Genomic DNA, 10941 nt, shown 5'->3' on the forward strand with positions numbered 1-10941 from the left:
AAAGCCCTTGGGCTGGGGTGGTTGTACTAGAAATGAGTATTATGTAAAAGCTACAGCCAGCTCATTCAGAAACAAAGTGAAGAAACAAGCAGAGTAGAAATTTGGAACTTTGCACATGGAAATTGACACTGGCAATAATTAAGTTTAAATCTGTGAATGATGGATTTTTGTCAACTTGGGTATCAAGGGATAGGCAACAGAACATATACACAGTAAAGCCACAGATTATTACTTCCATAATATATTCAAAGAACTCATTTCCATTTTTACATCAACTTTATTATTGAGTGAAAATCGTTTATCAGATCTAATACAAAACAACATGATGGGGAATAAGATTCCCTCAGCCAAAAAGTTTTAATCCTAATTTTCAGAACACAATTAGAACAAAATGCTTTTGGAGCAGCACACAGAATGCTGGAGGAACTTGGACAGTCAAGCAGCATCTACTCAGGAGAATAAACAGTGGTCCCGTCATCAGGACTGGAAAGGGTCTCGATTGAAGGTCTTGATTCTGCACTGCTGAAACATCAAATGTTTATTCCTTTCTGTAGATGCTGCCTGACCTGCTTTGAGTTCCTCCAGCACTTTGTGTGTGTTGCTGTGGATTTCTAGCATCTGCAGAAACTCATGTGAACGTGATTTCAGAATTTCATACCTAGCGTGATTACAGGCTTGAGTGTATCATATTGAATGGGATCCATCCAACCTATGAACTTGGATTGAGACTGCAAGTCCACAATGAAAATCTGAACTACCAAATGGCTTATTTACATTTCACCAGTCTGGAGTGGCAAGAATTGTATGACAGCAGTTACAGCTGTATAATTGTCATTTTCCTTGTAGCTTAACCTTCTTATACTTGTTTGTATTTTTATAATAATTACCCATGTACGTGTAACGGTGCAGTGTTTTCTCTAGTGGTTGCAGTTGCTTTTGTAACAACTTAGTTTCCGTGGAGGATTTAGTATTACATGAATGGGCACTAGCTTATTGGTTAATTTGAGCAATGGTATTTGAATGGAATGTGTGTTATCAAGTAATCAGGTATAAGAGGATCAAACCACTCTTTTTCTTTACCAGACGTTCTTTTTCCCCTTTGTTATTTCCCCCGCCACCAGGGTCTCATTCCCTCTCCCACTTTCATTTTCCTTCTACTCATTTCATTCCTGTAACACTGAATAAATGATCATAAGCAACAAGTTTTATGCCTCATTCCTGACTTCCTAAGAACCCTGGTTCAAAAATATCAGGATCTAACACAGCCAAAGATTTGGTATAGTCCTGCACTTGGATTCAGGACAAGAGTTTACTGTAAACATATCATGGTAAAATTTTAACCATCCAAAGAATACATAAATAAATGTCTTAACAGCCAAAACTGAAAATATATTATTTAATGTGTTTTCAAGTATCAGCAAGCCTGATATTTCATGTTTTTTTAACCTTTCCCACTTCCATATCTTTCTCTGGTTGCCACTGACAGGCAAGACTGTGTCGACAGAATGACAATCCCTCCTTATTGCTTCCAGTAACTGATGGCTTGGAGCTGTAAGAGGCACCAGACAATAGCTTGGTGGAAAAATGCAATAAGTGCCTATTTAAATAAGGTATACCTGCTGACATGGACACCATGGTTATTAACACCCTAACATAGAATATGAATTGATATGTAATCTACACAACAGTTTTATTTATACAAATTCAGTGCAAATAAAACTTTTATAATTTCAGTCTTTTTTTCTTAATTTCAGTAGTGTTGTTAATCTTTCGTTCCCGTGAAGGCTTAAATACTTAATTATCTGAAAGTTGATTAAATAATGATAGACAAAAGCCTGCCACAGTTCCACAAGATGCATTTTAGACATGTATGCATCTATTGTCACAATTATTGATAAAGCCTTACAATTGATCTAAAACTTGACCTCTCAGTCCATGAGTATTCTAAATCACTGACCGGGGGGGGGGGGGCAGTGTGAGCTGCGACAAAGATGGTAAATAATTTGTAACGTGTATACTTTAAATCTGACAAAACTGCTTTGAAACAGTGACTTTTTTTACTTGCCACGCCAACAATAATTCCAACAAGCTTCAAATTTGAAAACATTATCCAAATGCTAGAACATCCATCATTTATCACAAGGAGTGACTGCTATTGTATTAATGTATTGGTCAAAATGGCAGACATCATTAAAAACTCAGCTACATTAGTACAAGTCCAGCGGACAACTAGTACGATAGGATCAGAATCAATTTTCTTGCCCCAGCAGTTTCATGGATTCACTGATTCATCCCAAACCTTATATAATTCTTCTAAAATCGCAACAAACGTTAACCATTATAAAAACTGGTTTATTAGTTCACAAGCAAATGAAAATGTGATTCTCCAAATGCCAGTGTGGCTCAGTGGTCTTCATTTGCTATTGAAATAGCGCTAAATGTTTCAAGTTACCACTTGTTTCTGTGCGGCAACCAAATGAAAAAATAACTGAAATCCACCAAAATGTTAAATTTTGTGCAAATCCAATGAAAAGAGAGATGGAAAACCTGAACATTCCACTTTCCAAAACAACTTATTCTTACAGATTGTAGAAAATAAGCTTTCTTCAATTGTCTGTTACAGCTAGATCCAGCCAGGAACAAGTGTTAAGTCTTCATACAAATGATCATCCTGACTCAACTGCACTCTCTAGAGGACAGAGGGAGTATGAATTTAGAACCAAACAATTAGAACTGGATGAACACCTTGAGACACCACCAACCTCAAATTGAGAATTGAGAGTCAAGAAGGTACAAGTGGGAGGAGAAAATATTAAGGTACCATACATCGTGATTTCCATATTACCAAAACCAAGTAACATTTTGTCAAGAGTAAGAAAAAAAACACACACAATTCCAAGCCAAACTTGAGATTTTAAATAAAAATAATTCAATCACATGAACCATCCTTCCAACCATCTTTCCATCGCTCATCCACCTTGGAGCAATCAAACTCTGGTTTTCCTATCCGTTTGCTGATATCATTGTGGAGAAGGCACATCCACTGAGAAAGTTTATACCTGTTGCTAGTGTCGGGTGGAAGTACCTTCAATCTGTAACAGTGGAACAAAGATAAAACGATTAGCATTTGGTGCAGTATAATCAAAGTTTTCCAAAGATTTCACTAGAAAGAAATATGTTTGTTATCTTATGCCTTGCCATTTCCCTTGGGATGTTAGTGCCTTGGTTTTTGAGGTGATGCTCATTCCATGTCCTGATTTTCTACTTTCCTTTACAGATCATGAGAAAATTCCACAATTCAGAGCCCCAAAGGCACCTTCCTGTTAAGACAGCCAATTCCTTGAATATTGCATTTTGTACTCACACTTCTCTTTCCACTACACATACACCAACGATTGGAGATCTGGTCTTGGATACCCCTCACTCAGGTCTACAGACGTAACACAAGCATGCATTAATGGACACTTCAATTCTCCATTTTGCTCTCATTCTGATCTTGGCTTTCCATACCAGTCCCATGAAACTGGTTGAGGGAGCGCACGTTGTCTTTCTACAACAGCATTCAATCACACTACAACCACTCCTCAGCTTCTGTAGATAGCAGCTGAAGATACAGATCCAACTGTTCAATAAACCATAACTGCATCCTATCCTCTCAGACCCTCCTTTGTTGTTTATCTTTCCCTTTTCTTTGCATAGCTGCAATCTCTAAATTTTCCATTTTTGATGTAAAATGCAAACATTGTCTTCCTTCCATAGATTCAGCCTGGGCTGCTGAGTACTTCCAGCATCTTGTTTCTACTTAGTTATATACAACAAACTCTTCATACATTTAGCAATGTTATACAGTGAACAACTAAGTCATTGGACCAGAAGGGTTGTGGGCCAAAATGGAGTAGCAGCCAGTCTATCTCTGCATCTCTGAGAGGAGGAAGTACAAGTAGCCAGGATTCCTACTTTTAATTGTTAGCTAGAAACGCTACTGTGACATCATTAGGAAAGGTCAGGAACTGGTCCAGCCACTGTTACCTCTATTGGAAGAACTTGTTGCACCTGTACAAATAATCACGCAATTATTGTGTAAGACAGCAGCAAAGCAAGTACATTTGAACAAGGAGCCCACGGTCTTCAGGAAGAGAGAGAAGGGGGTGTGCAAAATTTTCTTTTCACTTAATCAGTTGAAAGTCTGAATCACGATTTACTCAATTGAACTTCATCTTAAAATGGTTCAGGATATCATATACATACAGTACATTAATTGGGCCACTGGTTAATCATGGCAGCCTTTTACTTGGGACACTCTGCTGCTTAGTTAAGACAGAAGACTGTTGCCAAACAGTTTCTAACCAGCATCAGTACACCATGCTTGGAACTAACAGTTTTTAAAATAGTGTCAGTTGCATGTGTTTATGTTATGTTATCCACTTGGTCTGACGAACACCGATTCAAAAAGCAGTGATTTTTGATAATTGTGTTTTTTTTTTATAAAAGGTGTAAAGTGATGAAGATGACACATCTGAACTTGAGCTGGTGACTACACAGGATGCCAGCAAATTTATTGTTGGATTACAACACTACTTCATGCAGGAAGGCTATGAAAGCAGCCCATTATCTGTGCTAGGTGCGTGTGCTGATTTTGTCCATTTACATCAATCAAAAAAAAACTGGATTACACCTTCCATTGATAAATATTTGGAACTAATATAGTTTTATAATACTGTAGTATTATTGACAGCATTCTAATTTGTTCTGTATTACATTCAAATACATAATTTGTTACCCAGTTAAATGGTAGTTTCTGTTTTTTAAAATATCTCTAACTATTCCCATGAAACCGGCTAATTGGGGTAGCCACTTAATATGTTGTTAGTAGATGTAGCATTTTTTTTCAACTCTATGATGGTAGTCTAAAACAAACAGGTGCTGAAAAAAGAAACCACATCACACTGACCTGTCTCTCAAATCTTTTGCACAGTCCTCACAGGGAAAGAACTTTGAAAACAAAGAAATAAACTGTTTCATGTCCTCCTGTTGATTGGTGGTGGGCTTGTCTGGATAATAAGCAGCCATTGTATGAAGAAAAGACCAAGTGTTCCTCCCTAGCTCTTCACGATCTAAAGGACATTCAACAGGACGCTCTTTATCCAGATCCTCTGCAACATCCTGCAGATGGAAAACAAAAATATAAAGTGTACAAGATCAATTCTAAAGCAGTGCTCAACAAAGAATTCTGCAGTAACTGACTGAAGAGAAATCCTACCATACTAGAGCTAAAACTTTATTTTAAAAGTAGAACATGTTACTTTATTCACATTTTCCAGGATTACATGTAAATCAGGTCGAATTAAAAGAGCAAAAGCAATTTCTCAAGTGATGCAAATGGAGCAGACTAGAGGGCAATTCAGTTTAAGTCCCATTTAGAAAACACGAAGAGTATATGGAACGAGCAGCCAGAAGTGGTTGAGGCAGGTACAACAGTATCATTTAAGAAGCACTTGGATAGGCAGATGCAGGACATGAGGGACATGGGTTGAACACTAGAAACTGGGACCAGCTGAGTGGGCACTGTACTGGCAGGGACTCAAGGGGCTGGAGGGACTGTATCTGTGTTGCATTGCTCCATGACAATGTCAGAACAGATCTAAGGTGTAGAACCTTTTAAGCCCATTTTACCATCCAATAGAGTTAGTGAAAGCCATACCTAACCCTATACTGAATGGCAAAAGCAGTTCAAAATATGAGGTATTTGCTTTAATGGCATTTGTTAATCAAATTTGAATCATATATACCCCCCCCCCCATATAGAACAGTCTGCACACAGCCCAAGTTTACAACCACCAACGCAAAGGAATCAGCTCCAAAGTCATTAATTGGATTTCGGATGAGGAATAAATCAGAGTTGTACAGCAGAGAAACAGGACCTTCAGCCCACACAGGTCCATACTTACCACTGTTTTATCTAAACTATATCTTTTTCTATATGCTTCTGGTCCATTGCTTGGTGACTCAAGTGCTTGTCTAAATGCTTTCTTAAGTATTGTGCTCCTCAACCTCCTCAGTGAATTCCAACTTCTAACAATGCTATGCATGAAGAAACTCCCCCACCCTCCAGATACCCTCTCACCTATACCTATACCCTCATTTTAGAGATCCTCACCATGTGGGGAAAGATTATCAATCCCTTTCATAGTTTTGCACATCTCTACCAGGTCACCCTTCAGCTCCTCTGTTCTAGGACCCAGCCAATCAATCTCTTCCCATAACTGATAAACTCTAATCCTGGTAACATTCTGGTGAATTACAGCATTCCTAGAGAACGGCATCCAATATTCCAGGTGCGGTATAAATGACAATTTACAGATTTGTAACATGATGTCTCTGCTCTTGCATTCTGTACCTTGATTAGTGAAGGTAAGCATCTCATATAGTCTTCACCACCCTATCTACCTGTGCTGCCACTTTCAGGTTTTCACTGGACCTATACTCCAAGATCCTTCTGTTCATCAACACTCCTTCAGGCCCTACTTTTATCTGACCTGCCAAAATGCATCACTTTTCATTTATCAGGATCATTTAGCTTTAAGTCTGTTCTACTTATCAAAAGCATGACTGCTGATCTATATATAGGTTAAATTTCCCCACATCATCCAATGTCTTAATAAAAATTCTCATTTTGATATGGAGTATTCAATTAACTCTACATCACATCTTGACAAAATAGCAATCTTGCAAGCTACATCATGCAGTTACTTATTGAATCAGGAAGGGAAGGTACAATGTCCTGTTCATAAAAAAAGATCAAGCTGCTCTGTTTCCAATACAAGTAGGATTTCATGTAGACATCTCCAACTCACTAACTAAACTGCACTGAACTACTCTTTTTGCACTGGAAGAAAGATGACAATTGCGTTGGTTCCTCAGTGCAACATTTTGAATCTTCTAGGGCTTCCAGGCTGTTATTAGTCTAATGGGGAATGTGGTGCTACAGAAAGTGCAGTAACAACATCATAATACAAAAATAATCAGTACCCTAGAGACGTACCGAAACAAAGTCATCACAGCCAACAGTGGATGTGTGCATACCGCGGAGCACCCACAATGCAGGTGGCACTTCCCCTTACAAACCTACCAACATATCCCCCTATTCAATCTTTCCTTTAATGCATCTCTGCTATTTGCTTCAACCACTTTGTAAGATGTAAGGTGAGAAAACACTGTCAAATTCCACATCGGATACATCATTAGTTTGTATACAAACCCAGTTTTCACGTCACATTTCGGCTGAGGTCTTAACATTAAGTTAGATTTCAACCAGATTTTCAAATATTGTCCAAGAATCTGCTGTCAGTCTACTGAACTCCATAAATCAAAACACATCCATACATAAAATGATACATGTAAGAACCGGGTTTAATATCATTAGCCTACATCATGAAATTTGTTGTTTTGCAACAGTAGTACAATGCAATACATAATAATTTGTAAAACTATAATTATAATATATTAAAAATTAAATGAAATAAGTAGTGCAAAAAGAGAGAAAGAAGTGATGTCGTGCTCATGGGGTTATTGGCCATTCAGAAATCTGACAGCGGTCGAATAAAGGCTGTTCTTGGTCTTCAGGCTCCTGTATTCCCTCCTTGATGGTATCAATGAGAAGCGGGCATGTTCTGGGTGATGAGGGACAACATTTTCTGAGCTATCGCCTTTTGAAGGTGACCTTGATGCCTCAGAGGCTAGCACACGTGATGGAGTTGGCTGAGTTTACAGCTTTCTGCAGGTTTTCTGATCCTGTGCAGTGGACATCCAGCCCCACCCACCCTCATATCAGACGTTGAAGCAACCAGTTAGAGTGCTCTCCACGGTCCATCTGTAGAAATTTGCAAATATTTGGTGACTTACCTAGTCTCCTCAAATTCCTAATGAAAAATAGCCGCGGTCTTGCCTTCTTTGTAATTGCGTCATAATGTTGGGCGCAGGATAAACCTTCAGAGATGTTGAGAACCAAGAACATGAAACTGCTCACCCTTTCCACTCCTGATTCCTCGATGAGGACTGGTGTGTGCCCCATCAACTTTCCCTTCCTGAAGTCCACAATCAATTCCTTGGTCTTACGGATGCTGAGTGCCATTTTGTTGTTGCAATACCAATGAACCAGCTGACCTATCTCATTCCTGTACACCTCGTCACCATCTGAATTTCTGCCAACAACAGCTGTGTCATTGGCAAATTCATAGAGGGCATTTGAGCTGTGCCTAGCCATGCAGTCTTAGGTGTAGAGAGAGTACAGCAGTATGCTAAGCACACATCCTTGAGATGTGCCAGTGTTGATCATCAGCGAGGAGACTTTACTTTCAATCTGCACTGACTGTGGTCTTGTGGTGAGGATGTTAACGATTCAATTGTAGAGGGAAGCTCAGAGGCCCAGGTTCTGAAGCTTGTTGATTAGAACTGAGGTTATGATTGTGTTGAATCAAAAAGCTGTAATCAATAAACAGCAGCCTGATGTAGGTACTACTATTGTCCAGGAGATCCAAGGCCGAGTGGAGAGACGTGAGATTGTACCTGCTGCAGACCTATTGTGGCGATAGGCAAATTGCAGGTCTTTGCTCAGGCAGAAGTTGATTCTGGCCATGATCAACCTCTCAAAGCACTTCAGCAAAGTAGACACAAGTGCACTGGGCTGCAGGAATTCCTCAGCAATGCAGTGAAGTGATACTTTGAACTGTTGGAGAGGTGTTTGAGCTCACAACTCAAAACAAAACAAGATTGCACCAAGAGTCACTACACTTTGACCACCCAACACAAAGAGGAGAAGAAAAGAAGTACTTCCTTCTGGATCTGTCTTTGTATCCAGTCACTGACACAGAGCGACTCTGACACAGAATAGAACTCCAGCAAAAGGTTCAAACCTGACCACTGGCACTGCCCATGCGAAGTCTGCATATTCCTTCTGTGACTGGGCTGTTCTCCCACATCCAAAGATGCTTAGATTGGCAGGTTAGTGGCCCACTGCAAATTTTCAGGGGGGGGGAGGGGAAGAACTGAGAGGAAAAAGAGGGGGAATAAAATTGGGCTAATGTCAATGGGTGAAGGGCCTGTTTCTGAACTATATGATTATTCTACCTGGCCCCTGAAGAATTCCTGCAACTACAAGACGCTTTCCACAGACACTTGGTACTCCACTACTATACACACACTGGCTGTTGCTGGATGAGGTGACAGCCAGTGGTGTCTGCCAAAAAAAAGCTATTTAGAGCATTAGAAAGGCTAAAGTGCAGGAAACAAAATTATAAACCAGGTATCTTCTCCTTCATGACATTTCAAAAAGGTACAAACATCACTGATGTGACACTTCAAGCAGACAGGATGGTGAAGAAGAATTTTGAGACACTGGCCTTCAACAGTCAGGGCATTGAGTATAGATTCTGGGATGTTGTGCTGCAGCCTACAAGACACCGGTAATGCTGCATTTGGAATAGTGAGTCCTGACAAAGGGTCTCGACCTGAAACGTTGACTGTGCTTCTTCCTATGGATGCTGTCAGGCCTGCTGTGTTCCACCAGCATTTTGTGTGTGTTGTTTTGGCCACCCTGCTAAGGAAAGTGCCACCAAGCTGGAAAGAGCGCAAAGATTTGAGGATGTTGACTTGGAGTCAACCAACGGCACATGGAGAGAGGTTCAGACTCGTTGGAACATAGGAGCATGATGAGAATTCTTAGAGAGGTATGCACCTTCATGAAAGGCACAGATAGAGTGAATGCACACAGTCTTCCCAGGGCAGGGGAATCAAGAACTAGAAGGCCAAAGGTCAGCAGACAGAGACTTAACAGGAATCTGACAGGCAACTTTTTCCTCCCAGAGGGTGGTCCAGACAGGTACATTAACAGCATTTAAAAGGCAACTAGGCAGATGGATAGGAGGGATTAAAAGGTTAACCATATGTGGGAAAATGGAAATAGGTTAGACATCTTGGTCAGCATGGGCCACTTGGGCCGAATGGCCCGTTTGCGTGTTCTGTAATCAATGACATTGAAAGTATAAGTGTCAATTAACGTCAGACTGCTTTCCTCAATAGGCACTCCCGGGTGGACATGACCCTTTCCACCGTACAGGTGCAGCGCTCGGAGCCTCCCTCACCCCTCGACGACCGCTCTGTCCTCCCATCGTTCCTCACCACTTCCTTCCCCGCAGACACCGCCAGCTTCTTCTGCTCCCGAATCCACGTCTTGAAGTCCACGCAAGCCCGGCACGGTTTTTTGGGCCGATCTGCGCCGCCTTGGACCCCGCTTCTCCCGATGTCATCGCTGCCGCTCCCGGCCCCGGTCGGGAAAGGGAACCCGGCCAGCGGGTCAACGCCACTCGGTCGCGAAGCGGCCGCCATCAGCACCCGCGCGGCATGCCGGGAGTGGCGCGCGCCTCGCGATTTATCAATGGGAGCGCCGCCCCTAGGGGGCGCTCACTCACTCACCCAGCCAGCCGTTCATCATCGCCCCTGCCCTCTGCAGGCAGATTCCCTGCCTTCACCTCCTCCGGTGAATACAGTAAATGCAAATTCAGAAAGAGAAAAAAATCGCATCTTATGCTATATTTCAATTTTACTTTCAATAACGACTTCAAACAGAGAATATAAAGTAATCCTGGAGAATACTTCTGAAACACAGCCAAAATTATTACGTACAGAGCACAATAACCTATTTGCACACATTGTGCATGTGACAAACTTGTGTATGTGTATACACAAAGGCATGCACGTGCACAAACACACACACACACCCAGTCACGCATATACACACCATACACACACACACACACACACACAAGCACATGCATGTGTGCAGAGGTGCATTGAAAAACTTATTTGTAGCATCACAGACACATAGCATCCTATAAGCAATATTCACAATAACAAACATAAATTAACCAAACATTATACTTCATT

General features: G+C 40.9%; 1 protein-coding gene across 1 annotated transcript; it reads right to left on the bottom strand.

Moving 5' to 3' along the window:
- Positions 1-241: 241 nt before the first annotated feature.
- On the bottom strand, positions 242-10408 carry gfer (growth factor, augmenter of liver regeneration (ERV1 homolog, S. cerevisiae)). Its single transcript, XM_063057428.1, has 3 exons — positions 10177-10408; positions 4952-5163; positions 242-3092 (listed from the first exon to the last, which is right to left on the bottom strand). Exons 1-3 carry the CDS (start codon positions 10381-10383, stop codon positions 2930-2932), a joined length of 582 nt encoding a protein of 193 aa, XP_062913498.1. The 5' UTR covers positions 10384-10408; the 3' UTR covers positions 242-2929.
- Between the last annotated feature and the right edge of the window lie 533 nt (positions 10409-10941).

This window comes from Mobula hypostoma, chromosome 9, assembly GCF_963921235.1.
Source record: "Mobula hypostoma chromosome 9, sMobHyp1.1, whole genome shotgun sequence".
Taxonomy (NCBI): domain Eukaryota; kingdom Metazoa; phylum Chordata; class Chondrichthyes; order Myliobatiformes; family Myliobatidae; genus Mobula; species Mobula hypostoma.